General features: G+C 46.1%; 1 protein-coding gene across 1 annotated transcript in view; it reads left to right on the top strand.

The window, feature by feature from the left end:
* The window catches only part of DCUN1D3 (defective in cullin neddylation 1 domain containing 3), a 33,754-nt gene extending 14,459 nt beyond the window's left edge, over nucleotides 1-19,295 (top strand). Inside the window, exons 2-3 of the mRNA XM_016222730.2 lie at nucleotides 15,817-16,352; nucleotides 17,556-19,295. Coding sequence (XP_016078216.1) covers nucleotides 15,922-16,352; nucleotides 17,556-18,039 — 915 coding nt within the window. The 5' untranslated portion in view covers nucleotides 15,817-15,921 and the 3' untranslated portion in view covers nucleotides 18,040-19,295. The remainder of the gene's footprint in view (nucleotides 1-15,816; nucleotides 16,353-17,555) is intronic.
* The last annotated feature ends 7,510 nt before the right edge of the window (nucleotides 19,296-26,805 follow it).

The raw sequence follows: 26,805 nt of genomic DNA, 5'->3' as shown, positions 1-26,805 counted from the left end.
TGTCTGTGCCACAATGTAGAAACTTGATTAAGGTGCTTTATTTCTGAGCTTATTTCTCATCTGTAAAATGGGGATATCACTAGTGCCAACCTCATACAGTAGCTGTGGGGACGAGCTGCTTTAACAGCTGTAAAATGTCTAGTATTGTATCTGGCACAGTAAAGACATTGGAGGGAATCTTTAAGTTTGATCTTGAGATGTTCTTACTATGGTTCATATCTAATTAGTAGGTTAAAACCAACAGTTAAAAACCAACTAAAAAATAAAAAAAGCATAAATTAAAGTGCATCATAGAAATGAGGGTAGATGCTGCTACATGAAACTTCTGTGTGTTTTTTTATTAATTTTATTTATTGACACTGATTTTTAGAGAGAGATCGCTTTGTTGTTCCACGTATTTATACATTCATTGGTTGATTCGTGTATGTGTCCTGACTAGGGATGGAACCCACAATCTTGGCAAAACTTTTGAGTTATACGTATATTGATATATGTGCATTTGGTCAGGATCTAAAGTGTTTTTCTCACTGGAGTTTGAAAGACACTGGTCTAGCCCAGCCTCTCATTTCTCAGTGATTGACAGACTTATGCATACCAAATAAAGAACCCCATTTTATCGTAGTATGCTTTTTTGAAAGAGTCAGTTTAAACTTCCAGATTTTTAAACAGGGGTTTGAAAAGCATTATCCTTAATTTTGAGAAAGAGTAAAGTATGGGTTTGAATTTTAGCTTTACTACTTGCTAGCTGTGTGCCCTCAGGCAAGTTACTTACACTTTCTGTGCCTCAATTTTCTCATCTATAAAATGGTGCTGATAATACCTATCTCATAGGGTGTTATTGTTGGATTAGTTGATATGTGTAAAATGTTTTGTAAACAAAGGTTGATCCATAGTAAACCTTATGTAAGTATTTGTGGACGTGATCTTGTAAAAGTGGCTAGTACTGCGTTTGTAGGTAGATTTGTGCAGTGCACTAGGTACACAGTAGGTGTTTATTTGATACTTTAGATTGTTCGTTAGGTGCCACTTAGCCCTTTTCACCTCACCGTACACATACTCCCTGCCTTCTTGAGACTGGTAATCTGAGATACTGTCACTGAATCAGGGACGTCCTTTCTCTTCTATGTGCTTGTCATTTTTGACTGTCTGCTTGGGAGCCGTGAATGTTCATGATCTGTAGAAGTAAATGTCTAATGCATTCAAGCCTTGAATGCGTAATAGAAACAAATTGTCTATATAATGTCATAATAGACAATTTAAAAAAAAAACTCAGAAGAACTTATTTTTTTTTAAATGCCATCTTACTGCTGTGGTTTTTACTTTTTTAAATATGTTTTTATTTGATTTTAGAGAGAGAAGAAGGGAGAGGGATAGAGAGAGAAATATCAATGAGAGAGAAACATCGATGCGAGAGAAACATCGATCAGCTGCCTCCTGCACACCCCCTCCTGAGGATGTGCCCTGACCGGGAATCGAACCAGTGACCCCTTGGTTCATGGGTGGACTCTCAACCACTGAGCCACTCCAGCCAGGCCAGAAGAACTTATTAATGAAATATTTTCCTTTCCTGGATTTGTAAAAAAAAAATTGGCCTGGAAGAAGCAAGTATCAAAGTTGTTTTTAAGATTGTGAGGTTGACTTCTCTTGCAGTGGGTAGTTGCTGTTAGCCGACTGCTCTGCAGTGAGCCGCTCTGCCTTTGCCAGAGCCACGGTGGGTGATGACTCCTCCCTGCTGATACTGAGTGGTACCCTGCACGGATAGGAGTTAATCCTGGCTGCCTGGCGGAAGTGGATTTGTTATATAATTCAGGGTACCCAGAAGCCCTTTGGGGAGGTCTTTATTATGTTATTATCGTGACAGTATCTGTTTAGGCCTGAAGATTAATTTTTGTTCTCATCTGGGTGCACCAGAATGATTCTCAGACAGGATAGCGACTTGCTGTTAAATGCCTCCTGTGCCTTTGTTTTAATCAGGAATGAGTGTTAGAACCAGAGATGTTCCAGTCAGTGATTTATTAATAGTTTACAGGGTTTTTCCTGTTAAACTGATTTAACTTCTGAAAAATGAGTCATATTTAGGGTTTGAAACATTTCCTCTTTGACTAGTCTCAAAAAATGTGTATTAATGTTTCTGTCCTGTCAGTTGTGTCAGTCCTGCCAGTGCTGAAACAAAGGCAGGAGGAGCGTCACTCTGGTTTTCCATTATCTGACACAGTGGACTTCTTAACTTGAATGCTGGTGGCCGTGTACTGTTCAACAAGCCTGTACTATTTTTATGACTCACTGAGAAGTCGTGTGGTGGTGTGATCCCTATCCCCAGCTACCAGTGCTTAAACTTGTAATTTTCAACTTATTGTGTTAAAACTAACTTCTAATTCTGGCTATTTTTCTTTTTGATTTTAGGCCTAAAATTGGAAGCTCTATTTTTATAAAACATTCGCCTAGAAAAGTCACCAGTGTTGCTACCCCAAATATCATTCCTCGGCCAGGGCGGGGAGAGCAGGGGCTGGGAGTTTCACATGGTTCAGCAGAATGTGTGAGCCTGCCAGCCAGTGGAGGGGGTGGATTCTGCCCTTTGCTTTTTGGCAGCTGCGTCTAGCTTTGATGGCCCTGATTAGGACTTTAGTCCTTGGCCTTTTCTTGCTGTCATCTGAGACATAGTCCATTGTTTCCAGTGGTTCTAAAGAGATAGAGGACTCGATGGTCCACATCTCTCATCTTCTTTGACAAGGTACCTGCTTCAGCCCTGAGTTAAAAGCTTCTGTGTCATCGAGCAAATTTAGTAAATATGAGTAGAATAAGATATCTCGGTGTATAAAGCTGGCTGTGAGTCCTTTGTATTCAGTATGCGTTATTCAGAAAAGCTCTGGCTTTGCTCTGGCACCTGCAACACCTTACATGGGATGCCTTTGTTAATCGAGGTAGGAAGATGCAGTTCAGACCAGCGCAGGAAAGTTGTTCACTGGAGCCCACCGACTGGCAAACTGTGGAGCACCCTGGAATGCCACATGACCTGGCTTCACTTCATCCTCTGGACTTTCCTTGTTAACAGAGGTGGGAGTGATGGCTGCTATTATTATTATTATTATTGTTATTATTGTTGTTTTAGTCCTCACCTGGGGATGTGTTGATTGATTTTTAGAGAGAGAGGAAGGGAGAGGGAGAGAGAGAAACATCTATCAGTTGACTCCTATACTTGCCCTGACTGGGATGGAACCCACAGCCTAGGTATGTGCCCTGACCGGAAATTGAACCCTCAACGTTTTGGTGTACAGGACGATACTCCAAACAACTGAGCCACCCAGCCAGGACGTGATGGCCATTATTAATGTGAATTTTTCCCAAGGGACTGAGGTGCAGGTCAAAAGGAGGCATGACAGGACGAACATCTCATTTTTTAACTTCAAATTTTAGCTTTTGCTATGTTTGAGGTGAAAATTCACTCGGCTGAGGAGAGAAGTGCATACTGCTGGCTGAGAAGCTGTGGTGCTATCACACCTGAGAACTGATGAGGTGTTGCAATGCTAGGAGGAGAGGATCCAGGAGAAATTGGACTTTAGGACCAGTTCTCAGGGGAAATGAAGAACCCTTAGGGCTCCACTCTCTTCACTGTTGAGTATTTGGTAACATTGCCATGTAGTCAGAATTGCTGTGTTGTTAAGAAAATCCTAAAGAAGAGAAAATATATTTACAGCCCAGTACAAATTTATTGAAAAAAGTCTGGCTAAGTGGACCCACACAGTTCAAACCTGTTATTCAAGGGTCGGCCGTACTAAATAACTGCTAGGAACAGTGCTCAGTACGTTATAGCCTCGTTTATTCAGTTGTCAGGTAATACATTTGAAGTACATGGACTAGTGCCTTGGAGAGAGTGCTCATTGTCCATTCAACAGCTATGTGTCGAACATTGCTTATGTAACACAGCTGAGGGCCACGGATCAAGAGTAGGACAGATAAAATCCCTGCTCCTGTGGCGCTCACCTTCTGGTAGGGAGCAGACAATAAATAAGTCAACAAATAAGGATTCAGAGAGCAAGAGTGGTATGTGCTGTGAAGAAATGAAACTGCTGGAGCAGAGGGACATGGCACTTTAGATTGGTACAGGGAGTGCATCCCAGCATTGGAACTGAGACCCATCTGATACAAAGGAGCCATTTATTTTTCACAGGGACCCTTTCATTTCCCCAATTTTCAGGTGAGGCGCAGGGTGATTAGGTGTGTGCTGGGGAGCAGCAGAGCTGGGCTGGAGAAACCCAGTCATTCTGCATCCAAAGCATGGCCTGCTCTTCTGGGCGGCCCAGGGCCACTGGAGCTGCTGGAGCTGCCCAGGCAGGTGGTGTGTGAGTGGAGGGAGGACAGGGGTACTGTGCAGGTGAAGCCTGGATGCCGTTCTGAAAAGCTGAGGTCAGTTCATGCTCCCCAGTCATGGGATACAAAACTTGAGTATGAGTTAGAGAGAGAGTGAGAGTATGTGTGTTTGTGTGTGTAAAGTGTATTTTAGAGTCCAAAGCTGTCTTCACATTTTCGAAGATGACCCAAAGAGCTGATGGTGCTGTGGCTTGATTTTAGGATTTTCTCAGTGGTTTTCTGAAAACAGGGCTTCGCTGTTAGCACAGTTTTAAGAGACAGCATTGCAGTGGCCATTAGGTGACAGCAGCTTTGGCAGGAAGTGGGCAGCGACTGGGCTGGAATTATCAGATGTCTTGCTTTGCCAATCCTGTAACACTGTGGTGCCAGATGTGAGGTATAGAGCTCTATTTTGATTTAATTATCTGCTTATCTTTATACGTTAATGTACCCTTTGGCCATATGAGCACACATTTGTGAAATGAGTAACTGTTATGAAACAACAACAAAGCCCATTGGGGCCTCAAATTTTAACCTACAGGGAATGTTATTTCTGATAAAGGCACGCAGATATGAGCATTTCCTGTCACCGACTTCAAAACTTGAATATTTTCTAAACAAGCTTTTTAGTACTTGAAACCAAAGAGAAATTGTTTCAGTAGTAGTAATTGAAACCAAGAGGGTAGTCAAATTCTGGTCAGATCTGGTCTTTCAGTTTCATAGGACGTGGTTGAGATCAAATTACCTGTTTCAGCTGGAAGATGGCTCATGTTGTTACTGCACAGAGACTTCTGGGAGCTCTTGCTTTACGGCCTTTCGTGTGGCATCTGAGTGCTAGGGGGAGGTTTCTCCTTGGGAACCTGAAGATGAGAGAAAGTATATACTAAACAGACTAAAGCAGTTATAAGTGCTCTGTGATATAGCTGCTTAAAGGAGGCCTAAGGTTGCAAAAATTGAAATTGGGAAGATTATTTTAGCTCATCTTTTAAATAGCATCCTAGTGGCCCAGTTGTAATGGAATTTTACAGTTTGTACAAGTCTGGTATCACTGGTCCTAGTGTTTAGATAAGGGTTCCCTTCATGTATTGGGTTGAAATCATGGCCTAGTAAGTTGGTCCCAGTTTGTGAGTCAGAATGTCAAGGTATCAGATCTTCTCTTTTCTTTGTTCTGTGAGTAGAAGAGATATGTGTGACAGAGCCCATGTCTCGGTAGGGACTCTTTCTGTTGTGACAGAAAACCCAACTTCTGGCTTTTATGCAAAAGGGGAGTTTTTTGGCTCACATAACTGTGAAGTAGAGGCTTCGATCTGACTTGAGGTACAGTTGGATTCAAGGTACAAATAATGCCTTCAAAACTTGTTTCCTCTGTGTTACTTGGTGGTGTTTTACTCTTGGGTTCTACGGTAAGAAGGGACCAAATAACCCTTCAACAGGCATTATTATTTTCCCTGGTGGCTCTTTCTGATCAGGTGACTGTAGCAGCACCAACCTCCTATGCTTGCGGTGCTTAATCCACTCTGGCTGGCTTGGGTCACCTGCATATTCCTGACCCAGTCATGGAAGCCAGGGTCATGTGGGGCTTTGGTGAGCCTGAGTCACATGGTCCATAATGAGCCCCACCCTACCACTGAGCCAAGAGTGAGGGAGAGGGATCTTCTAATGAAAATTGGGTAATCACCTCAAAGAGCCTGGATGCTGGGGACATTGAAGAGTCTCTACTGCATGCAGTAGTAGCTCTGGATCCAGTCTGAAGCTAGAAAGCCCCTATAATAAGTCTATGGACCATATGATAAGCTCGGCCAGCCTAGTAACCATTTTCAGGGGCCCCGCAGTTCCATTTTGAATGAACCTTGTGCTCCCGGGGAGCATGATTCCTCAGGTTCTGGCTGGTCCCTGGCTAAACTTTTATAATAAGGGCATCATCATTTCTTTTTTAGGGGATGAGGAAGGTTCATTTTCTTTTGAAAGAATAAATTGGGGAAATTTAGGTATAAACAAAAGATGTCCTTATGGTTTAATCTCTGTCTGCCCCACCACTCCTGCCTGTCATTTACCGGCACTCACTGTCCTGCAGTCCTTGGAGCCAGAACCATTGGATTTGTCAGCCGTTCTGATGTGATTTACCCATTTTCCACCCTCCTTTGGCAGTTTGATATTTTTCCTTAAAGATAATATCCTAATGTGCTTTGGGTAAGGATGTTTTTTCAAAGAAAGTTAATTAGATGACCAGTATTACAAGATGATGTTGGGAGAAGTGCACCTTACAATAGACTGCCATTATGAGTTGTCACTACTTTTTTGGAATTCAGATTGGATTATATATATAATTTTTTTACATATCCTTTGATTCTACTTCTAGGAATTCTCAGGAAATAATTATAAATGTTTCAGTTTATTATCCCAGTATTGTTTATAAGAGTGAACTATTTATTGGAAACAAGTTAACTGTCCAACAGTGGGATTAAATTGACAAATTGTGGTTTCCCCATTCAGTGGAAGACTTAATCTGACTATTAAATATGTTTTAACAGTCTCAACCATTTTGCACCCCCTCTGCAGTGCAGCACCAAATTTTTGACAGATTGAATAGTAGGCTATAAATAGTCTATGGGTTACATGAAATGGGTGGTACATTAGTAGTAATGATGGTACTGCCATTGAATTGCTGCTTTTTTAAAAGCATTGTATGAGATGAGAATATTGATATGAAAAGGTGTCAGTGGAAAACTTTGCACAATAGCATGTACAGCCCTGGCTGGGTGGCTTGGTTGGTTGAAGCATAGTCCTGTACACGAGAAGATGGCGGGTTTGATTTCCAGTCAGGGCACACACCTGGGTGGTGGGTTCGATCCGGGGGGGGGGGGGGGGGATGAGGCAGCCAGTCAATGTATCTCTCTGACATCCATGGTTCTCTTCCTCTTTCTCTCTCTCTCTCTCTCTCTCTTTCAGTCCCTCTCTCCCGCCCTCTAAAAATCAGTAGAAACATAACCTCGGGTGAGGGTTAAAAAAAAAAAAGAATGGACATCTGTGTGCCATCCACGTATGCTCACAGAAGAGACTGCATGGATAGATTCCCAAATGCCAGTTGTGAGTGGTGGGATATAGGGGACTTTCTTTTCTTTATGCTTTGTATTTTCTAAACTTGACGGAATAACTATGGAATGCTTTCGGATTTGGCAGCAGGAGAGAAAGCTGTAGTGGCCTCCCGTCTCTGACCAGCTTGCTGGTGTGGTTGAAAACGTATTCTCTGATTGCACAGGTCTGTCTTCTGTCCCCCTTCCTCTTCCTGCCGACTGTGCATTAGCCAGCTTCCATCATGGCCCTCTAGAAAGAAACTGGTCGATGTGCCTTAATGGATTTGGATGTTTTTCTTAAAGAATTAGCAAACATTTAAGAGACTGAATTACTTTGTGGTGACCCTGAGTACTTGTCATCTCTGTATTGAGTTCCTTTCTCCTCCTTTTACTCATTTAACAATTTTCTTTCTTGTCTTTCTTTGACTTAGATGCAAAAACCAAGTGTCGTGTCCAGTTAACTGTTTTTCAGTCAGTTGCTGACAACTGAATTCCTGAGAAGGTGACTAGAAAGCGGACAGTTGATGTGGTAGTTGGGTGTTTGAGGACTGATCATCACAACCCAGGTGGCTGGTATCCATACACCAACTGGAAGTAGGAGTTTGTGCCTGATCAGTGGTATACCTTCCCTTAGGCCCAGGGCTGCCATCTGCTGGGTCAGAAGACAGCTTCAGGCATCAAACGAGAGATGCAGAGTGTAACAGGCATGCTGTTTTTATTACAATGCATTGCGCACAAATCCAGTACAGCCCTCCAGTTTTAAGCAAGGAAAGGAACCCAAAAGGATGGTAAAGAAGCAAAAGGAGTGGCCAGCCTAAAACTCTGGTGCCCTAAGTGGTGCTGTCTGCACAGAAGTGGGTAGTGTGAAAGCAAAAAATATTCCAAATGTGGGTCAGTGAGGTTATGTGACCCTTTGTGGGTTATTTGGAGTCATGTGGGATTGATTAATCATGTAACTCAGCTCTGGAGCCCAGAGACCAAAAAGGCTTTATGATTTGGTATTTGGAAACTTTATAGCACATGTGTGTTGGCTTGGTTGTATTTGGCAAGCAGTACTTGTTCTAGCCAGCCCACACTGGCTGCAGTCCTCAGGCCGCAACTGGACATACATTGTTATTAGTATATTTGAAGTATACAGGTAAGGAACAGTAAGAACACGTTAAAAAGAAAAGAAAAATTACTTTGTGCAAACCTGGCTGGTCTTATTTTACAGAAATATAACCAGTTGGTTTATTTTCTTCTAAAAATTATTCCCCTCCCCTCCCCTCCCCTCCCCGTTCTCTTTTCTTTTGTACTTTTGAGATTGGTTGATGTAGAAAGTCATGTATTCTACTAACCCTGACTACAGGTGCTGTCTTAGCTTGCTGCTGCAGTACATTTCAGGACAAAAAGCCTTTTAGAAGCATGAAAACAGCAGCATATAGGTCTCCTTTGCTGGGTAAGACCTAATCTCCACAGGTGATCTTGTAAGTCCCAAGTTCCAGGTGACAGCAGGCCACTGCATTTAAAGGACTCACTCAGTCTTTCCTCATCGTTACTTTTGCAAATTTACTTTCTAGGAAGTAACTTACAAATGGACCACCCATTCCCAGCCTTTTCTCTGGTTATTCAGCATCTGCAGCTGCCGGTGAGATCAAGGGGCTCTGCTCTTCTGGTCTTGCTTTGAGACTCCCCAGAGGGATGGCTTTTGCTGTGCAGCCACTTCAGCCCCTGGCAGCTGGAGAAGAGCTGTCTGAGGAATTCATGTTCTCTGGCCTTTGAGTGTTTGGCAGATAAATAAAGTAAGAAATAAAATATGCACCCGACTAGCTCTACCAACTATTTAGTTGGAAGTTGGAAGGATAAGTTTCTTGTTGCTAATATGTAGAAATGCCAGCGTTCCTCAGTGGCTGCTGCTTCTGAATAGACTCTAGGTAGGAACAGAATGAGAAGGGTAGATTGGATCAGCCCCTTCTCTCAAGGAATCCTCAGAGTAGATCTCAAGTGCTTTGCTGACACTGGTGTTTGGTGCCAGCATTTGCCTCCTGGATTTTAGCTGCTCATTTCACCAAGGCTGCTTCTTAGGCGACAGGCTCCCCATCAGCAGCCAATGTAGCATTCCTCTGAGCGGGCTTCGGGCTTCCTGACCCAGCCAGCTGCAGCAGTGAGCCAGCTCGCTCTGGTCTGTTTCCCCTATGTCAGAGCCCAGTGCTGACCCTGCAGAGATCAGACTAAGAAGATTAAGGGGAGAGAGGAGAGGCTGGGACAACAGGGCAATCTTTCACTCCTTGTTCAGCTTGGCGTAGCCCTGCTTTCGCTTCCCTTAGGTTCTTACCTTATTTTCCCTTGGCTCTGATAGGCTTGGGCAGAAGTGTGAGAGGAAAGTGCCTGTCCTCAGAAGGCAGGGAAATTTAGAACTTCAGTCTCTTTGGGTACCAGAAAGTGAAGGTAGTCCCACAGTATTAGACTTGAAAGGACTAGTCCAGAGCCCTTATTTTAATGTTGGGATCCTAGACACTCAGAAAGGTTAAGTGACTTGTTCATGGATACACATTGCTCAGGGCAATCCCACACCGGAGCTGAAGGCTTCCTGGGGTTCACTCAGTACCTCTGGAGAACACCTAGGTGTTGATAAGGTATCTTTTCTTCTGGGCCATTGTCATCTCCTTAGAGGAAAGATATATCCTGGCACACATCACAGTAGGCAGAGAACAGAGTGAGGCTGGTGATGTGGAGTGGCTAGAATCAGGCGCCTGGATTGGAATCCCTTTTCCTTCATAGACCGGCTATACGACCTCCTGCCAAACCCCTCCGTCTCTATTCTGTTTCCCCTTTTGTAAAAATGAAGATTATATTCTCTTCCTGATCCGGTTGTAGTGGGTTATATATGACAATCTGTCAGTCCCTTCAGTGCATATGTGTAATTTAAAAGATACTGCTGTCAATACATATTTTAAAACCTCCTCTCAACGTGGCTAGCCAGATGGATCCTTTGCCGCCTCTTTCCACTTCATGCTCCTGTCATTGAAGGACCAGAGCAGGACACTCTTCTCTGCAGAACCTTTCCATGGGGCGGCCCTGGAGTCTGCCCAGTAGTGAAGAAACCTGTTTCCCAATGTGGGAAAGCTCTGACCGTCTTGGGGTTGTGAGGTGAGGGTGTGTGAAGCGTGCAGCCCATGTCCCACAGCTCTTAGTTCCTCCTCCGCAGTCCCTCCACCCCTCGTTCCTCAACAGCAGTTCACACTCATCTCTTCTTTTCCTGTCACCACTCGCACTGCGTCTTTGTGTGGCTTAGCCCTTCATGAGCGTTCAGTTCCCTAAGAGGCAATCCTGTCTTAGTAGTAGACAGTAAGTCCTAGGAGACAGGGACTAGCCTGATTGTTACTGCATGGACTGCCTAAGAGACAGAAGCAGCTTCCTAATTCCTCTTTGGGCCAAAGCATCCACAGGGACCACGGTCTGGGACTGCCCTCGGCCCAGCAGTGCCAGCTCCAGGCCTGGGGCTAGGCAGGCAGCCAAGCCCATCACCAGGAACAGCAGCCAGGGCTGGCCCAGGGGAGGAGGGAGGCTGGAAGCTGTTGTACAGGGAGGGAGGGAGGAGCAGCTGGAGCTGAGATTGAAGGAGAAAACCTGGAGGCTGATTTTGGTCCAGCATAGGCTGAGCAGTTACTGTCTTCCATCTTTCAGGTAAACCCCACGCTACAACTGTGTCTGCAAGTAGGCTTCCTGGTGGGTTTTTTAGTTCTTTCTGCCTTTCCTTTTTCCCAGCTCTTCCTTGTCCCATTCAGCTCATTGTTGCCAGTTAGTGGAAGCAGGGAGCAGTCATTACTGTGAGAACAGGAGAGCTGCCGCAGGCACCTGAGGAGTCCTGCTTACTTGCCCTGCCCTGCAGGGCCAGACGGCTACAGAAAAGGGCGCTGTTCTATGAGGAGGCTGGACCCTGTCATTGACTTTTTCTGTGTTAACTGTAATAAAGGCTAACATTTGCTGAGTACTTTCTATGAGCCAGGTATTGGGCAGAGCATTTTACATGGATTATCTCATTTACTCTACCCACCAGTCCTTGCGGCTCAGCTGTCCAATTTTAAAGTTACCTGCTGACAGCCACACAGCTGGTTTCATCCCCATGGCTCAGCCCCAGGTCTCTCTGCCCCCCAGAGCTCACCTCCTGATTCTCTCCTGTCCTCCCTTGGGAGCTCCTTGAACCGGGCACCTCCATTCCTTTTCCTATGAAGTGGATTAATGACTTCCCAGAGCTACATTTACGCGGATCTGTTATAATGTACTAGCATGCAGAGCGGTCTTCATTAATGGTGATGCTGTTACTGATGCACCTGACGCTGCAGGTGCCCAGACTGTCCACTGCAGAGACTTAGCAGGAGGCTGACTAGGGAGGCAGTGCCAGTAAATGAATATAAACGAGTAGCTAGGAATGCCACAGAGCTGGGACTAAGTGGAAAGGGAAAGAATCTAGAACTGGCTGGAAGCTTGCCCCACTGGCCAGGGGTGACCACCATCAGAATGTTCACAGGGCATAGCAAATACCTACTGTGTCTTACTCTATGGAGAACCTGATTCCCCAGGTATTTCTGAGCAGTGGTGCCTTTGAGCAGGGTCGGTGCTGTGGTTCGAGAGACTGTTTTTGAGCAAGACCCAGGCGTATGAGTCAAGGCAGGGGTAGGTGTCCTGGCTGGGCCTGGAGAAGCAGGAGCCTGGATGGAGCCTGTTGTTCAGGTGGGACAAGCCAGGGCTTCTGTTAGGGTAACCAGATACTCCTTGGCTATTAATAGCTGTCATATCAAGTGTTTGCAGGGGGAAGGAGGCAATGTATGACAGGTACTCTTTGTCTGCATTTCCTTACAGTGAGGCAGATAACGTTTTGCAGGTTGAGGAAACTCAGGTTTCGATCAGGGTCAAGCAACTGGTGGCAGAGCTGGGCTTTGGTCTCAGAGCTGGAGCTCTGAGCCGTGCTGGTGGGTTGAAACACCACAGGGTGGGGCCTCTGGACTCACTCTAGTCACTACCTCTGGGAAGGGTCAGCCCAGGGGCATCTGGCAGGGCTCGCCTGGGAGAGAGCAGTGGGTAGGACACTGTTCTTGAGCACGGCACAGACCATATGTTCTGTTTGCAGTGGCTGGCTGGTTGATGGAAAAACTTGTGCTCTGGGATTGCTTTGGTAGCACTCCAGAGCTCTGGACCCATCTGTTGGTGGGCTTTCCCTAGGTGCAACTGATACAGGTGGACTCCGCAGTATAGCCTGGTGGTAAGGGTCATGGTTTCTCAAGCCAGACATACAGGTTCTGTGTTTGTGATCTTGGGTAATTTGCTTTGCGCCTCAGTTTTCCTGTCTTTAAATGTGGTTGTGGTGAGGGTATATGAGTTTTAATGTCCATAAAGTGCTTGCTTAGCATAGTCCCTGGCACGATATCCAGTGTTCAGTAATGGATAACTGCTATTATTAGCTATTAGCCAACAGCTAGTGGGTCCAGGGAAAATTTCAACTTTAAAACGCTCGAAGGAAGTGTGGCCAGCCAGGGACACAAGGCTGGGCACCGTGATTGAGCCTGGGTTAAGCTCTGGGAGCAGAACTATTTCCTGAAGAAAGGTAGACACATTGAATAATTGGGTGGGGGGGTTGCCCTCATCATCAGCTCTGAAAATATTTTCTTCTGGCTTGAGCCTACCACTTGCCTCCCCACTCAGCCAGAGTGGGGGTGTTTCAAAGATGGGACCAGAATGGAAGACAGGGATGTGATGCTGGCAGTTGCTGATTGATCATCTGGCTAAATTGATTTTCCCCTCCTTTCCCTCATCTGTTCAGCAGGTTAAAAGCCTTCAGGTTTCAGCTGGTTCTGCTGTGTCAGATTATCAAAGATGCTCTTAACGTGGAGGGCTGGGTGGGTAAGTGGGTTTGAGGCCTCCTTAGGAGGCCCACCTGTTTTACCCCTCCCTACCTAAAGGCCTGGCGCCAGGGTCTGGAGGAAGCTGGTACAATGCTGCATCTGTCTGGTGGGGGTGGGGTGAGTGTCCTGGAGTAGGCAGGTCAGATGGAGGCCAGGAAATCCTCTCAGCCTGCTTGGTACCTGGGTCTCCCTCAGCAGCAGGAGCTGAGCAGCAAACCCTGGTGAGTCAGTGCTCCGGGGAATTAGAGCTGCCAGTCTGAGAGCATGTGGGGTGTGTGTAAGTTTGGGCCTTTTGTTTCTTTCCTTGCTCTAGTCTTTAGGAACACAAATCTGGAAACCAGACCCTCCACATGGTATAGTCCTGCTTATTTTGAAAGAATTCAGCTCGAACAGTTGCTTCTCTTGTATGTGGGCCTTCTAAGAATTAATCCTTTCCCTTTTAAATTTTTAATAGGCTGTGCTTATGTCTTAGTAGCTATACTCTTCTTAAAGCATAAAAAGAATTAAAAATATTTCTGAGGGTCTGTCCTTTTCCTCACCAAAAACCCTTATCAGGGTTTCCATGTGTTTTTGAAGCTGAAGTGAAACTGAGGCGTTAGAGGGCATGTACAGACATGTCTCTGTTCATTTGTTCTCTTTGAGGATGGAAAATGGGACACACCCTGACACAGCGAGCCTCCAATAACTACAGGAATAATCTGGTCTTCATTTTAAATGTGTACACCCTGATTTACCTTAGAATGCCTTTAGAAAATAACACTGAATTTACCCCGGCACTGTTTGGAGGAAGCTAAAGTTCTTTCCATAAAGTTCAGAGCTCCAGCCTTCTGTAAAAAGCTCCCTCTGCCCCACTGCCAGTCTCCTAAGAGCTTTGAATTTGGATTATGAAGGTCCATGAAAGCTTCCTTGAGCTGGGGAGGAGTGGCACTGATACTTGCTGCTTGGCTTTGCTTGTCATACTTTGTGAACACTATAACTTCAGTGGCTACAACTATTGTAGCAAGTGGTAAAATTTTACAGGTACAGATGCTCCTGCACTTACGATGGGTTATGTCCAGATAAGACCATCGTAAGCCAAAAATATCGTTAAGTCAGAATGCATTTAATACACCTCACTTCCCAGGCATCCTAGCTTAGCCTCGCCTATCTTGAATGTGCTCAGAACACTTACATTAGCCTACAAAGTCCTCTAATACAAAGCCTGTCTTATAATAAAGTGCTGTCTCACATAATTTATTACACACAGTGCTTTGCACGGTAAGTTGAACCATCATTAAGTCAGGGACTGTCTTCTAGTGGACTAGTTGAAAGTAAGAATTAGAGAGTCCTGAGTAGACAAGGTCTTCAGAGAAATCACCTCACTCCTGGCCCAGAAATTTCTAGCAGTTATTTATTTATTTATTTATTTAATGTTTTTTTAAAAAATATATCTTTATTGATTTCAGAGAGAGGAAAGGAGAGGGGGAGAAAGAGAGGCAGAAACATCAATGATGAGAGAGTCATTGATCGAGCCCACAACCCGGGCATGTGCCCCGACCGGGAATCGAACCCCGATTGCCTGGATCCTATGTCGACGCTCAACCGCTGAGCCACGCCCGGCCGGGCTAGCAGTTCTTTAAAAACACGTTTTAATTACATAAGTAATAAGCCACCATGGTGAGTTTATGTTTCAATGAAGACTTCTTTTTTTCATGTAGCAGTTATCGTCCCATTGAGAGACTGGATTCAGGTAGATCAGCCCTCCCTTTAAGGTGCAGACACCCTCTTGGAGCACTTAGCCTGCAGGCCTATAGGACATTCACATTTAGTGTGAACTGGGCTTCATTCTGTGTACATGCCACCTTGCAGAGGACAAGTGGTGGGGCCTGGGAGCCTTGACGTGGACTACATGCTTGGTGGAGAAAGGGCGTTTCCCGTGCTCTGTGGGAGAGCCCCAGAAAGGACTTGGGAGACCAGAGACAAATTCTTCTACACTGTTTGGCTAGGACTCTGCTTGTAGTCTTAACTGTGAAAGTCCTTTACCTCGTCTTTGGTCCACTATGAAACTGATAGTTGTTTTGGGTGTGGCCACCCCTTCTCCCTACTTGAAAAGGAAATTGGAGAATTTTGATAGTAGAGAACAGAAGATGAACCTTTTATGTGTACCTTCTGACTTAACTCGAATTCAACTAATTTTCTTAAGTGATGGCCAGTTGGCAAGACACAGTTCCTGTTGAATATTTCTGCCAAAACTGTAGTTTTCCTTGATGCATTCTGCACATGAATCACCTCTTTGTAAACCAGGTTGCAGTAAGAATTTTAGGAATTTTCTTTATTGGCTCTCCATATGTGCTCTAGCCACTGCATTTCCAAGGTGAAGGTAAGTATAGAGCTGGCTTACAAGAGAGGTGGTGATGAACTTGGAGTATCTCTCCTGGTTCATGGTTGGCTCAGTATGCAGTCCAGTCCCTGGAGGGGAGCTTGCATATCCTGTCTCTCTTTCCAGCGGTGACTGCTCTCTAATTTCCTTCCAGGTTGGCTGGCTCCTCTGGCTGATGGCATGTTGAGATTCAAGGGCCAGTGGCAGCGAGGGCATCTGATCCAGAGGGGAGCACTCTAGAGGCCAGGCCACCAGTACCATGGGCCAGTGTGTCACCAAGTGCAAGAATCCCTCATCAACCCTGGGCAGCAAGAATGGAGACCGTGACCCCAACAGCAAGTCTCACAACAGGCGAGGTGCAGGCCATCGCGAGGAGCAGCCACCAGCCTGTGGCAAGCCGGGCGGGGACATCCTCGTCAATGGGACCAAGAAGGCAGAGGCTGCCACTGAGGCCTGCCAGCTGCCGACGTCCTCGGGAGATGCTGGGAGGGAGCCCAAGTCCAATGCCGAGGAGTCTTCCTTGCAGAGGTTGGAAGAACTGTTCAGGCGCTACAAGGACGAGCGGGAGGATGCCATTTTGGAGGAAGGCATGGAGCGCTTTTGCAATGACCTATGTGTTGACCCCACGGAATTTCGAGTGCTGCTCTTGGCTTGGAAGTTCCAGGCTGCTACCATGTGCAAGTTCACCAGGTTAGTTATAAATACTTTCCAGGTGAGTAGAAGTGGAAAGAGCACCATTGGGCAGTGGTGCCCAGCTAGGATAGAACTGGGTTGGCTTCATAGGGTTTGGGTAAGTCTTGTTTTCTTTTTCTGTCAAATTTCTCTAAAGCTATTCAGCCTCTGAATAACTGAGCACCTACCCTCCCTGCCTGAAGTTAAACGAGGCATAATTTGTGCTGAGCCTTGTTGCCACATTGCTGCCCAGCCTCACTGCTGCTTCAGACCCTTCACTCCCTACTTGTCAGTCACTCACTTCCTCAATACTTGCTGTGCACCTGCATGTGCCAGGCACTGGGAGTGCCTGCAGAGTGATTGCCTCTGGGATATGCCTGTCACTGCATGAGGTAAGTTGCCCCTTCTAGCTCTCCACACAGTGCCCCAGCTGGCCCCGTTATCAAGTAGTAGGTGGACACATTGTCACAGTCACATCCCTATAGGGGTGGTTTGTGGGTGAGGGCATAGCAGGATTACCCCAAGGTGCGGTTTGCAGAATGCTGGGTGATAAGAATTTACTTTGAGAACCCCTCCTATAATTTCCAGCCCCTGGGTAGGGTACCTAGCAGACCTCAGAGGCCTTCTATCTTTAGTGGATACAGCAGTCTCTGAGAAGATGATCAGTGTGAGAGCCCACTGAGCTGAAAGCGTTATACAGATGTTCAGAATACATACACAATTTTCGTTTTTTAATAATAGAACTTTGATCACTGATGGGAGTTACACAGGTTCATCCAGAATCTTTAGCTCTAGAAATGTCCCTTGACAGTCACCAAGAATATTCCAAACACAAGCTGCGGAGAATCAGAGCAGGAAGGGCCCTCTCTGGGAGGAGAGTCTGAAACTTGGTCACTATTGCAGAATGGGAAACAGGGCATGGAGCTGGCATTCAACTTTGGGAAGATGAATAAATGAATAGGCCATTATCAGCCGCCTGCCATGTGCCAGGCTCTGTTAGAAGCAGTTGGCATATATTAACTTGTCCTCACCCAAACCTTGTGAAGTAATATGGCTCTCAGCATTTCACAGGTGGGGAAAAGAACTCCCTAGTGGAGGAGTTGGAATTCACACCCAGGCCTCCCAGCTTCAGAGCCATGGTGTCAGTCACTACACTGTGTTGCCTCACAGGAAATGATTCTTGTTTACAGGGATTAATTGTGCCCTTACTTCCTGTTGCAGGAAGGAGTTTTTTGATGGCTGCAAAGCAATAAGTGCAGACAGCATTGATGGGATCTGTGCACGGTTCCCTAGCCTCTTAACAGAAGCCAGGCAAGAGGACAAGTTCAAGGATCTGTACCGGTTTACATTTCAGTTTGGCCTGGACTCTGAAGAAGGGCAGCGGTCACTGCATCGGGAAATAGCCATTGCCCTGTGGAGGCTAGTCTTTACCCAGAACAATCCACCAGTGTTGGACCAGTGGCTACACTTCCTAACAGAGAACCCCTCGGGGATCAAAGGCATCTCCCGGGACACTTGGAACATGTTCCTTAACTTCACTCAGGTGATTGGCCCCGACCTCAGCAACTACAGCGAAGATGAGGCCTGGCCAAGCCTCTTCGATACCTTTGTGGAGTGGGAGATGGAGCGGAGGAAGAGAGAAGGGGCTGGAGGAGGTGCACGCAGCTCAGGGCCCTTGGGCTTGTGTCCCCAGGAGCAGACTTAGTGCTCTGTGCCAGGGGCTGCGAGGGGCTGCGCTGCCCTGAGCCACCCAAGGAATTGGACCTTTCTGGAAATTACCGAAGATCCGGATATTTTCTACTTTACACCTTTCTCTGCCTTGTATCTGAAAGGGCTCTAAAATGCTGTATCATGTTTTAGGCACTTTCTCCACTTTTTTGGTTATTTTGGTTATTTCTTTTGGGGGGGTCCCCCAAAATATTTGAACTTGGCTACATGTTATGTATCTTTTTTTTTTTTTTAAAGCCTTCAGATAGAATAAGCCTGCCATTTCTTGCACAAATAGATTTTTGTGGGGGAGGGTGCAGAGCAGGGTGGGGACTGGGTGGTCAGGCTGAGGTAAGATTACAAACATCAGTGCCAGATCTCACTTGTGCATATTGTTTTTCAGGGCAGGTCTGTACTGTGTGTAGTGCTGTTTACATGGCTGAATTGAGGTTGTGATAATTATTTTTAAAGATTTACACGGAGTTGACTAGCACTGTTAACTGTTAACCACATTGCATTAATTCCCAGGTGAGTTAAAGCTCTTGGAGAGCCAGGGCCAGCCAAGAGTGTCTGTTGTCTGGTGACAACCCCTTTAAGCTGATTTATCTGAAACCCTTCTCCCTGCACTTGCTCATTCCTTTGTGACCCATTGCATTTCATGTTGAGTTTACGCACCAGCACCGGCACCTGCCAGCCAAGCGAGCAGTGTTCGAGCACCGCCCTGACGGCCACTCAGCCTTGAGTGCAGAGAAAGCAGTGCTACCTCAGTTTTGCTGGAAGTAGATGTTGATAGGCTTTTTTGTTTTGTTTTGTGATGAATTTTCTGTATTTTCATGTTCTAAGTGGAGATACAGTTGTTGTTGTTTTTTTCATTTGCCTCGGAGCCAAAGTTTCTGTTCCTGGTGGTCGGGAACTGCCTGGCGGCCACCGGGCATGAAGGAAAACTGTGGTATGGAGCTCTGCTTGAATACTTTCTTAAAAATGTTTCAGTATCGTCAGCTTACTTGTCTGGCAAGTGCAGAGGCCTGGGGCTGACCTGAACTCTGCCAAACAAACATAGAAACGTATTTAATAGTTAAATGTGTGCCCTTTCCCTTCTTGCTGCACCCATGTTGTCACTTACCCCCAGGCGTTATTTATTATCTGTGTTAATGTCGGGCTCATCTGGGGTAATGTGATGGCTGTTTAGGTTTACATGACCCTCTTCTCCTTCCCCTCCCCCAAATATGTATATATACATATATAAGATATGTATATATTTTACCTATATAAAATATATATGTACACGTATATGTATCTATATTCCCATTTGCCTGCTAAAACTGGCCATAGAGGAGGTCGCTGCCTTCAGTACGTAAAGCATAAGGAGAGTGCCAGGGAACGTCAGGGTGGAGGCTTTTGAATCTGAGTTTGGACCATTTTCACTAAAGAGAAGATGAATTTTCTCAGCTCTTTCCTCACAAGAGGGAGGGCCAGTTCCCCAGACTCCTCTGCGTGCTCGCTCCATGAGGCCAGCTTTGGACAAACTGCCACACAGGAGCTGACTCTGGTCCTACCTCGTTTCAGTAGAGGGTCCTCTTGTTATTTTTCCACTTACAAAAATGCCCTTAAAAAACTGTACTGGAAGGGTGGGTGGCAGGCACTTGTACAGTTCAGCTTCCAACACTTTGGAACAGATTGAAAAGGGAATCTTTTAAATAAAAACTTATAAAAATACTTATACTTTGAGGTAACGAGAGTTTGTCCATTGAGCATTTGGAGTTTCCTCCCTAACTGCCCCCGTCTCCCTCCCAGGAATGTTCCTTAGCCTGGGCAGGAATGCTTATTTTGAGTTTCTTTACTAGCCTTATGGATTCAGACCCCCGTCTTTACAGAGATGGTTATTTAAGAGGTTTCTGCCATCGATGGTTTTTGAAATTGACATTGATGTGGAGAATGTAATTGGAGTTTGATATTTGTAATCCTAAACCTGACAGTTGCCCTTTTAGAGGGGCGGGTGGGGAACTTTCTGGTCAGCCACAGCAGGTCAGCAGTACTGCTGGAAAGCTGGAGAGGGGAGGGTCTAAGGCCAGGTGTCTGGCTTTGTTTAGCCTACGACACAAGATCCTTGTATAAAGAGTTTGTAGGGATCCCAGCTGGTTCTGTGGGTTCAGTTGTAGTCAGGGTACCCAAACTGAGTTCTTAAAGAGGCCACCTCATCCAACCAGTCTGCAGCGCCCCCCGTTTTTCCCAATTCTGAATTGGGTAGAGGTCGAGGCAGGCTGTTCCTAGCCAGGTAAGGCTCCTTCTGTCTCAGATCAGAGAAGTACAGAGAGAAGTGCACAAAAGAAGGAGGCCCTAAGGATCCTGAGGACTTGGAAGGAGCTGATTCCATCCCCAGGCCCACAGAAGAACCATTTTTTAAAATTATTTTTGGTTATATTTTTAATGATATAGTTGTTACAGAAATGCAAATGAGAGACCTGAAAAGGGAGCAGTCAGGGAGGAACTTCCAAGTTCCTTCCAAGTTGGAGTCCCTGGTGCAAAGCATTCTGTAGTAGCTCTGGGCCAGTGCCCGACATCCTCATGACCGCAGGAAAGCAGTTTTCCTTCCATGCCGGGTGGGTGAGTAGGGGTTTCAGTTATGCTTCTGGGAAATGAAACATCCCTGTTTCTCTTACCCTAGAAATAGGTTCGTAACTTAATGAGCAGGAATGGTGTGGAAGAAGCCAAGTGCAGGCCCCTCCGCTCAGCCAGGGCATCCTTCCCGTGAACAGTGGGTGGTGCGGAGAGGGCAGGATGCGGATGCCATTTTGAAACTAGGCAAACTGAATTAATGTGTTGGCAGACAGCTTTGTGAGCTTCTGTGCTGTTTCTTTAGCGATTTATGAGAAAGCTGGATGCGGTGGTGCTGCCTCATTGAGTTGCTCTTCCCCCATCCCTGCAAAATTTGAATGTATCATTCTTAACCCTGCCTCCTGTAATGACACTTCGCTAGGCTTCAGCTGGCTGCCTCAGCAGTGCCCCCCCATCCCTGCCAGATGTGCCCACATTTGAGTTGGTTCCAAGCCTCTGTACCGAATCCGATAAGAAAAAATCTAGAGCTGGGTGAAGATCCAAATTTCAGCCAAGCTCCAGTCCAATTGAAAATGTACAAGGCATTGTTTTCAATGTTAAAAGGCTTAAGCCACACAGTATTAGTTGTTCTTTGAAGCAGCGCTGGTCTCCCAGGAGCTGGAGCCTGCAGGGTGTTGGACTCCACAGTTCAAGCAGTGGCCTCACCTATTAGACTAGACCAAATTGTGTTAAATGGGTGGGAAATTACTGGGGTAAGGACTTGGGTCTAAAACCAAAGCAGATCTGTCTTTAGGACTGGTTTGGTGTGCCACAGTGAAAGTGGTCTTCATGCGAGGAAGCCCGAAAGTAGACCCAGTTGTACAGTGATGAGGCGAGGGCTGGGGGACGCCGCTGCCGGGCTGGTTTTGCTAGTTGCCTGTGTTTCCGTTGCCCTTGCGTCTCTGGTTAGTGAGGATGTAACCATCTTGGTAACGGACTCCAGCTGAAAGGACTACGAAGTCATGACGTACAGATTTGTCACGCGGTAACTGGGACTTTTTGAGGACACATGAAACTCACCAAGGGGGTTCCCAGCCCCTCCCTGCAGGTTATTCCTGTGGGACGCTGTCATTACAGCATGTTTTTAGTGTAACCTGGTCTAGGCCTGCGTTAGTGAGGATCGGCAGGTGTTTTCCTTCTTGCCGGGTGCTTCAGCTCTGGTTCAGAAACCAAGGTGGTTCCGATGGCTTTGCGTGACCATCAGGTTCTGCTTCCGATTAGGTGCCAGGGCGTCACATCCTCCCTGTTCCTCTGGAAGCTCAGGCTGCTCATACGTCCCTCCTTCCACTTCCCACCTCCCCTCCCTGCTTCCAACACAGATCTTGGATGTTGCCAAAGGAAGCCGTTGAGCTGCTGTGGGTTCCCCCTAGTACACATTTATTCTGGGAGAAGTGTCTTCCCTCCGACCCTGGTCCCAGCCCGATCTGTGATTAATTGCTCTTACCTGTTGCACTAATGAATGACTCTAGGTTTCAAAGGGGGAATTTGAAGCAGTAGGCAGAGGGGGCTTGGGCGAGTTGGTCTTACAGGTACCCTGCCTTACCCTGCTGAGGTGATGAGTCCACCACTCAAGTGACCCTCCAGCTTTGTGGATTCCTCTTGGTTTGTGCTCAGTGTTTCTCGAGGTTGTACAAACTTGTTGACCGAAGTCAATACTTTTGTTTGTATTCTCTGCACTGTTACACGCTCCAAATGGCCCATCGAATATTTTTATTAACCTGTTACACACATTTTTGTCTTTGTCTACATTATTTCTTCTGATGTTCTTTTATTTGGAAGGGTACCTGCTGTTGGGTTTAATAAATTTGTTTACTTGATTATTGACAATTCTGGAAAAAATCAAAAACCAGTGACTTTATTCTGGGGCAAGATTTGCCCACTAGGAGGCTCTTCCAGTATGATACGGGATAGCAGTTCCTATGCTTTGGGAATTCCGGATAGTGTAGGGCCCCCAGGCTCTCCCACTCACCAAGCTTAATTGTCTTTGGGGGTCCCCGTACTTTAGGCAAAAAGCAAATGAGTCCTCACCCGGCCATTCCCTGAAGAGTCTAACCTTAGCCACTGATGCAGATTCTCATGAGGAATAAAATAAATCCAAGCTCTGTGCTGCATGGATGACTTCCACCTCTGTCAGGCTGGCAGCAATTAAGGCAAGGGGACAAACCGAGCTGCCAGGTGCCACTGCTGTGTGACCTCTGGCAGGGAAGTGAAAATCTGTTTCCTTTTTCTCATCTGTAAAGTCAAAAGACTTATTTCCATCAGAGTGTTAGGATTTACAAAGAAAGTGTTTATAAAGCACCTAAGACATAAGTTTAAGGTTTCCAAAAGGATGTCAGGTGAGTAATGCAGAGATTCCAGAGAATAGGAGAGGGGGCGGGCATGGTGACACATGACCTTTCCCAGGTCACTGCCCCTCTTGTAGCCCAACTTCCCTCTGCCCAATTAGGGGGGATGGAAGGCCTAGACTAACATGATTCCTGGTGACTGTGGTGCTTACATAGAAGTCTGATTATGGTAGACTACTCATGACCTTTAGCTTCCTTTCATTGTATTTTCCATCTAGTTATTGTTTATATTCAGGGAAGTGATTGGCCAGCCACCTCACTTCTTTGATGGAGGCCCTAATGGCCTTCCCAAAGACTGCCAGCCTTATGTTGGTATTTTCCTAAAAATACCAGTGGTGGGATTAGATGTGCTTTTCTTTTTTCTTTCCAGTTGGAAAGGGCCGGGGAGTCATGGCTCTGTCATCTCCAGCTAAGAAGAGGGTTATAAAGTTTTCTCAATGAACTGGAAGTTTTTCTTTTCCTCCAGGTGCAGGATGGAAGGAAATCTAGAGGGTGATCTTTTTCCCCTCACTTAAAAAGTAAACCTCCAGAACATGTACTTACTCCGTTCTTGGGTTGTGTCTTCTGCGCGTGACCCCACCGGGCCTTTTGGAGGTGTGGGGGATAACAGTGAAGGGCAAGGTGCGCATGTAGAGCCCAGAGCGAGTCAACGGGCTGGCACAGGGCTGTGCAGGTTACATATGGCTGAAAGCCAGTTTCAGTCCAGTGAAGGGCAAGCAACTCCCCCATAGCGATTGCCAGGTGAGCCTAACTGCAATGGACTTTTTCTAGCAGGAAAGGTATACTGAGGTGCCGAGGGTCCAGAGGAGTCTAGAAGAGTCACCTCAGCACTGGCCGCATCCCGCCTCTCAAATCCAGCCAGAGCACATGCCTGGGTTGGCTCTGGAAGTCATTCTCTGGCTCTGCGTTTCGACCTAAGTCCAGAGGGGTTAGTCTGCCTGGGAAGGAAAGGCAAGGGAGGAAGCCAGGCTACCTCTCCATTTCCTTTCCCTTGCCGAGGATGACTTATGAAAGCTGTAAGGCGCTTACCTGGGTTTAACTTTCTTCCTATTTGAAGTTCCACCCTTAGGGGTGCTGGGAAAGGCCTACTGGAATATGGCAGCAGTGCTGCCAGCAGCAAAGCATCCAATTATAGTGTCGCCCATGTTGGTGGGGACTCTCTATGGGCCCTGCCTGTGTTTATTTTGGGAGGTCCTACCGAGATTGCTAGTAAACTAAAATACAGAGCTACAAAATAGTGTTTCTCTAGTGTACGACAAGACAGACGAAATATGGACGCAGGCTCTTGTATATGTGGACTTAAATAATAAAGGAGGCTTCTTCCTTTAATGGGTAAGTAAAGGTAGGTAATTGGGTGGAATCTAAATATTAGGGAAAAGTTACTGCAGGCCAAAATAAATTCCAGGAGGAGTAAAGGTGTAAGTCAGAGTGAAATCATTAAAAAATACGTACTTGTTAGTGGTTATTAAATTGATCTCTGTATCAGGACTTCATAAGCAAAAAGGGAAAAGAAGACATCATAAAAGAAGAAACTTCTAAAACAAACAATTAGAAACATTTTTACAATAATTGACAAATAGACACTTAACCCATAAGACCTTAAAAATTCAGTTTGGAAAAGTACTTACCAGGATCATGGGCAAAAGATATTGACAGCTTATTGAAGAATTAGCCAAAAAGCGCCTGGAAAAAACAGCAGATGCCAATCTAAAGGATATTCAAAAAACCCAGAAAGTAAACCTGTAACAAAAAACTTTTTTGGCTTATCCAATTGACAAATATTTAAAACAAATCCATTCAAAACTTTTCTGGAATTAAACCCTCAAGTGTGCATACTCTTTAACCTGTAATTTCACTTCTAGGAATTTTTTAAGATACATTATGTGCCAAAGGTGATGTGCAAGGATATAATTGGCAGCATTGCTCAGGAACAACTTCAGTGTCAACAATAGGAACTGTTAGAAATGTGGCACACATCAACATACTGGCATATTATGCAGCTATTAAAAACTGCTTCAGCCCGGCCGACGTGGCTCAGTGGTTGAGCGTCAATCTATATGAACCAGATCAGGGTTTGATTCCCGGTCAGGGCACATGCCCAGGTTGCGGGCTCGGTCCCCAGCAGGGGGTGTGCAGGAGGCAGCCGGTCAATGACTCTCATCACTGATGTTTCTCTCTCTCTCCCTCCCTCCCTCTCTCTCTCTGAAAATAAAAACGTGTGTGTGCACGCACGTGTATAAAAAGACTACTCTTAAAAACACCCCTGCTTTTGAATAGAAAAGTATGATAGAAAATGGTAAAATAGTGACAGTCATTGACTCTGGCAGGACTAGATGTGATTTTAACTTTTCTGTATTTTTCAAGCCTTCATCAAAAGGTTTCCTTTATAATAGGGAAGAGGTTATTTACAAAAAGGGGGGCAAAAGGAAGATGAACATGGCCAAGTGCACTGACAACCCCCTGTGGGTGAGGCCCCCAGAAGGCAGGGCAGGGTGTGGGGGTTCACAGCTGACATCAAGTTCTGTAAAGACCCTTGGAGTTGCTCCTTCCCCGCAAATGGGAAGCTGCTCCTCGAGCAGCTGCCTTGGCAGCTCCGCATGGCCGTCTAGGAGGGTGTGGGAGGAAAAATGCACAAACGCACTTATGAATGGAATGTGTGTTTTGCAAGAGACCAAGTTGGCAGCTTTGGCTTCCAAAAGGTGGGAGTGTCGGCCGAAAGAACAGTGTGTACAGACGGAGGCCTCAGAGGCCTGTGGTCCCGTCCCATCTCTGCAGTTCTGGAGTTGGGGGCCCATAAGGGACCTCTAGCCCCACCCATCCAGAAGGAAATGGCCTTGACTTCCCAGGAGCAAAGGGAGCTCTCATCTGCTGTGTGGTCCTCAGTAAAATGTTACTGCCAGTGTGGGCTCTCCATAATTTATGAAGTAGGTACTAATGTCCCATTTAAAGGTGAGGAAACAGGCTCAGAGAGGGAAAATAATTCACCTAGCACGCTGTTCTGTCAATTTCCACAAACTGCATCTTTGAATTTTTACAATAATCCTTGAAAGTAGCGACTTTCTCATTTTATACAGCCGAGGAAATGGACTCAAACGAGGTTAAGTGACTCGCTCAGGAGCAGAGCTGAAGTGCCACCAGGCCTGTCCCCATCCAAAGGCAGACACTGTCTCTCAGCACTGGATTCTCAAGAGGCAAAGAGCAGCTTGGCTCCCCACTCGAGCTCAGCTGGGCAGGAGGAGTCCAGCAGTGCTGTCGGTTCGGGATGCTCTCGGGGCCTTGCAGGGAGGTTGGCCTGGGGACCCTGCCTCTATATAGGGACCTTCACAGAGCAGTGTCTCAACCCAAGGCAAGCTCTTCGGTCCCTGCTCCTGGTTCCCAGCTTTCGCAGGGGGCCAGATCATTGGGAAGGACTCACGCTGCCTCAAATGCCCAACCTTGACAGTTAATTTTGAGTAGAATTTTTTTTCTAATTATAAAAGCAACATATTGGTGCTACACACAGAAAAGCATTTGGTAAACCTAATCTGCCAGTCCCATAGCCAGAGAGAAAGAGTTCTGATTTGGGCATGTAGTCTGCCCACTTTTTGTCCTAAGCCTATGCATGCTTTTGTATATTATCTTCTACATAAACGGGCCCCTCTAACCCTCCATGCTTCACACAAGTACCGTGAACGCACGATCCCCCCTTCACAGCAGTCCTGGGAGGTCTGGGTCATCATCACAGGCACAGTGATGTCACCTCACTCACGTTCGTACAACAGACACGTGGGAAAGCCGGATTCAGTGGGGCAGTCCGAGTTGAGGTGCACTGCTGCTCCCCGCAG

The sequence above is a fragment of the Miniopterus natalensis genome, chromosome 3 (genome assembly GCF_054644295.1).
Source record: "Miniopterus natalensis isolate mMinNat1 chromosome 3, mMinNat1.hap1, whole genome shotgun sequence".
Lineage (NCBI taxonomy): Eukaryota > Metazoa > Chordata > Mammalia > Chiroptera > Miniopteridae > Miniopterus > Miniopterus natalensis.
The sequence above is the reverse complement of the archived record's forward strand: the minus strand, read 5'-3'. Positions and strand labels throughout refer to the sequence as shown.